The sequence below is a fragment of the Quercus robur genome, chromosome 2 (assembly GCF_932294415.1).
Source record: "Quercus robur chromosome 2, dhQueRobu3.1, whole genome shotgun sequence".
NCBI lineage: Eukaryota > Viridiplantae > Streptophyta > Magnoliopsida > Fagales > Fagaceae > Quercus > Quercus robur.
This window is the reverse complement of record NC_065535.1, coordinates 68710144-68714188: the sequence shown is the minus strand read 5'-3', so window position 1 is coordinate 68714188 and position 4045 is coordinate 68710144. Positions and strand designations below refer to the sequence as shown.

The window sequence follows — 4045 nt, the reverse complement described above, 5'->3', positions numbered from 1 at the left end:
ATGATGTCACATTTAAAAGGAGAATAAAAGGACTGCACATATGAAGAATATCAAGAAGTAACCTTGGACACTTCATAATGATGTATGAGACCAGGGGAAAATTTTACAATTACAAAGGAAACAAAAAAAGAGCTACTCCATCAACACGAGGGGTCATTGATCAGGGCTTTAAGCCCCACTGGTTTTGGTGTAGACGAGCTGACCAATCCCAACAGTTAAAGCAAGAAATTACAATGATCAAATATGGATGAAAATGACACCATCATAATAAATTATAATTAGTTCCAAGTATTGAGTACAACAAGAAGGCCAAGGAAGAAATGGAAAGGACTAGGGAGTTTCTTACTTGATGATAGTCAATCACAATCATTCACACTAACTTTTTAAACAATTTTATTGCTCCGGTGTTAATGAAACTAAAAGACACTTTTCATTCAAAAAGAAAGCAAAGAAACTTGGGAGACAGATGAGAGTATGTTCATTGGCTATTTTCCAAGAAAAAAAGGTCTTGTTCCAGATGATTAAAGCCATCCCATGAAAGCATGGAATCCACACTTTCAACCCATTGTAGAGAGGGGGATTCACCCATGGAAGGGTTACTTGAGTTTTCCAGAGAAAATGAAGTAGAACTGTAGGATGTATTGGTGTTGGTTTCTTGGTTCATCCATGATCCCAAATCCAAACTTCCACACCAGATATCATAATTGTTTAAAAGATCATTTGTTTCATCCAAGGTTAATTCAACCTCATTCCTTATCTCCTCTGTTGATACAAAATCTTGCTTGGCATCATTGTCCTCGTCTATGGACTTAACCTCCGGCTGTCTTTCCTCTTGTCCCTTTGATGAATTTGACTCTAATGTTATCTCATCTTTATCATCACCACTATTTTCATTTTGCTCAAGAGGCTTGTGTGTCACAGGGTCTAAGCCAAGGAGCTTTAACCTCTTCTTAATTCGCGTATTCCAGTGGTTCTTGATTTCATTGTCTGTGCGTCCAGGAAAGTGTGCAGCAATCTTAGACCACCTGCAAAAGTTGTTGATTGTGTTAGGAGAAGAAATAACCAGCTTATAGCAACTCAGCATCCTATAACATCGCTTTCAAATTGATATTTGACCATCACATTTTAGCCTTAACAACGCTACTATATATCTGGCAATCTTGTTTTGAACGAAAGCAAAAAAAGAAAGGCATGTTATACCTGTTACCAAGACGTGAATGGAGTTGAATTATTTGATTCTCTTCCGTTTCTGTAAAACCACCTCTCTTAAGATCAGGCCTTAGATAATTAATCCATCTTAATCTGCAACTTTTCCCACATCTGAGTAAACCTTCATTACCGTACATATTGCATTGTGTTAATAAAACAATAAACACAAATAAACTAAAGGTTTGAGAGTGAGAGGAGAGGGAAGACTACAAGAGAGGTGTCATAATTCCAAGGATACCTGCAAGCTTCGGAACCATTCGCCAGCAATGGATACCATTGTTGAGGATGAAGTTCATGAGCTTGTGATCTTCTTCAATTGTCCATGGACCTCTCTTCAATCCAACCTTATCACAACAAGGTTGCCTCCCCATTTTACAAGCTTTACTTACCAAGAAAAAAAAAGTTAGGAACACCCTCGAACCTTTGCGAGTCAGCAATAAAAGTGTTGCTTAAAAAGGAGCTTATAGTCCAGGCAAAGATGCTGCCAGGTCATTCAGACATTTAAAAAGAGGAGGATGTTGTTCATGGGGGGAGATAAATGATTGGGTGGAAAGCATTTTGAGTTGATCACTAAAAAAACAAGGAAGGTTGTAATTATAAATTGGCCAGCTCTCTTGTTGAGACAATGGAAAAGGTCATGTCTTTGAGAAACATCACAGGAAAGAACCAGACGTGGGGCAAACTTGTTGACAAAATTGCTTTTATGCCTTCTGTTTTTCAATTTTTTTTGCAGCCAAAGTCATCTCTTATTGGGTTTTTTATTTTTATTTTTATTTTTATTTTTATGTAAGCCAAAAGAGCCTATGAAAATAAAAGTTTTAAAGGATTCCTTGACCCCTTAAGAGCTGGCCACTTTTGTCCTTGAGGGTAACTCTTTCTCATCTCTTTGTTTAAAGAAATAGATGCCTTCACCAAAAACATGGAAGTGCTATAAAATTCCTACCATGGATTCATTTGGTATTTGGAACCTTAATAAATAACTAAACTAGCAAGATGACATAGTTAACTTGGGAGTTGGTGTTAATTAATAAGAAGTACGAAAGGAAACAACCAGTGTTGCTTCTGATCTTTACCTAATTATCAAAAGATCCAATTCTTTCTCGTTCTTGTGCTAACATTTCTATTTCCAACATTTTAGGTCCTTAAAATTTTGTAATAAGAAATTGATAAAAATTGAAGGGGTAAATCAGCTGCATTACTCATCCAACCGTATTTTTCAAGTCACACATTATCTATTAAAACACTCAGATGCTTGATTTAATTGACAAAAAATATGGGGGTGTCAACAAAATCCACGCAATCGGGCCAGTTCAATTAGAAAAGTAGGGTTAAACCCAGGTGGTATTTGATCCACAACCACCAGAACTTCGTACTTTGTCCAATACAACTGAGTGAGCTCATTAATCAACATATAAGGGTTAAAAAGGTAAGAAAGGAAGAAGAAAGGTTAAAAAAATATTAGAAGGAAAATCATGCCTTCACTAGGAAACAATAGTGTCACTTCCTTTAGATGATTACAACTCTATGCATGGCATATTGTTACCTATCAAAAAAAAGAAAAAAAAAGAAAAAGGCCTCTATGGCGTATCGTGCATAATTATCTCACGCACACATTATATACGCCATTTCTCACATCACGTGTGGGCTGCAAACATTATGAGAGGTTAGAGGTTGTTGACAGGTTAAAACGGCAAGAAACGAACCTTAAGAAAGGTTAGAAAAGTATTAGAAGGAAAATAACGTCTTCACTTGGAGATAGTAGTGTCACTTACTTTAGATAATTACAAAACTCTATGACATATGGTGACTTGTCACAAAAAGAAAAAGAAAAAGACCTCTATGGCATATCGTGCATAATTATATATCTTAAGCATACATCATGTCTTCACTAGGGCATCACTTACTTTAGATGATTACAAAACTCTATGACACATCATTACCTATCAAAAAAAGAAAAAGAAAAAGACCTATTTGGCATATGGTGCATAGATATCTCATGCATACAGTATATACACCATTTTTCACACTGCATGCGGGTTGCATACGTTATGAGAGGTCAGAGGTTGTTGACGGGTTAAAACGATAAGAAAGGGACCTTAAGAAAGGTTACAAAAGCATTAGAAGGCAAATCATGTCTTCACTAGGAGATAGTAGTATCACTTAGTTTAGATGATTACAAAACTCTATGGCATATGGTGACCTATCACAAAAAGAAAAAGAAAAAGACCTCTATGGCATATCATGCATAATTATCTCAAGCATACATTATATGCACCATTTTTTACACTTGCGCATGGGATGCATATGTTATGAGAGGTCAAAGATTTTTGAAGGGTTAAAAAGGTAAGAAAGGTTAGAAAAGCTTTAGAAGGCAAATCATGTCTTCAGTAGGAGATAATAGTCAATAGTGTCACTTACTTTAGATGATTACAAAACTCTATGGCACATCGTTACCTATCAAAGAAAGAAAAAATAAAAGACATATTTGGCATATGAGCATAAATATCTCACGCATACATTAGATACCTCATCTTAGGATGGGGTGTTCCCCATAATTTTGAATAATTTTTTTATTATTTTTTTATTTTTTATATATATGTTTTTAAAAGTTTTGAGCTTTTACCCTATGAACTGGCTTCCCTTAAAAAAAAAAAAAAACTATAAATATATATATATATATATATATATATTTTTTTTAAGAATTAAAATGTAAGGAAAGAGAAATTGGTTCTGAATGATATGCTTCTTGTCTATTTGTTTATGAGCAATGAGTTCATTTATGGATGTGTAACATAATAAATTTTATTATATATATAGTTCTTTTTTAATTGTTTGT

General features: G+C 34.7%; 1 protein-coding gene across 1 annotated transcript; it reads right to left on the bottom strand.

Moving 5' to 3' along the window:
* Positions 1-244: 244 nt before the first annotated feature.
* Positions 245-1896, bottom strand: LOC126714707 (myb-related protein 315). The gene is made up of 3 exons (XM_050414979.1): positions 1448-1896; positions 1201-1330; positions 245-1025 (listed from the first exon to the last, which is right to left on the bottom strand). Exons 1-3 carry the CDS (start codon positions 1578-1580, stop codon positions 479-481), a joined length of 810 nt encoding a protein of 269 aa, XP_050270936.1. The 5' UTR covers positions 1581-1896; the 3' UTR covers positions 245-478.
* Positions 1897-4045: the final 2149 nt, after the last annotated feature.

Coding starts and splice junctions, on each gene's coding strand:
- LOC126714707 (XM_050414979.1), bottom strand. CDS start 1,580: ATGGGGAGGCAACCTTGTTGTGATAAGGTTGGATTGAAGAGAGGTCCA. Junction 1,331..1,447: donor AATGGTTCCGAAGCTTGCAG/GTATCCTTGGAA, acceptor ACGGTAATGAAG/GTTTACTCAGATGTGGGAAA. Junction 1,026..1,200: donor CATTCACGTCTTGGTAACAG/GTATAACATGCC, acceptor CAACTTTTGCAG/GTGGTCTAAGATTGCTGCAC.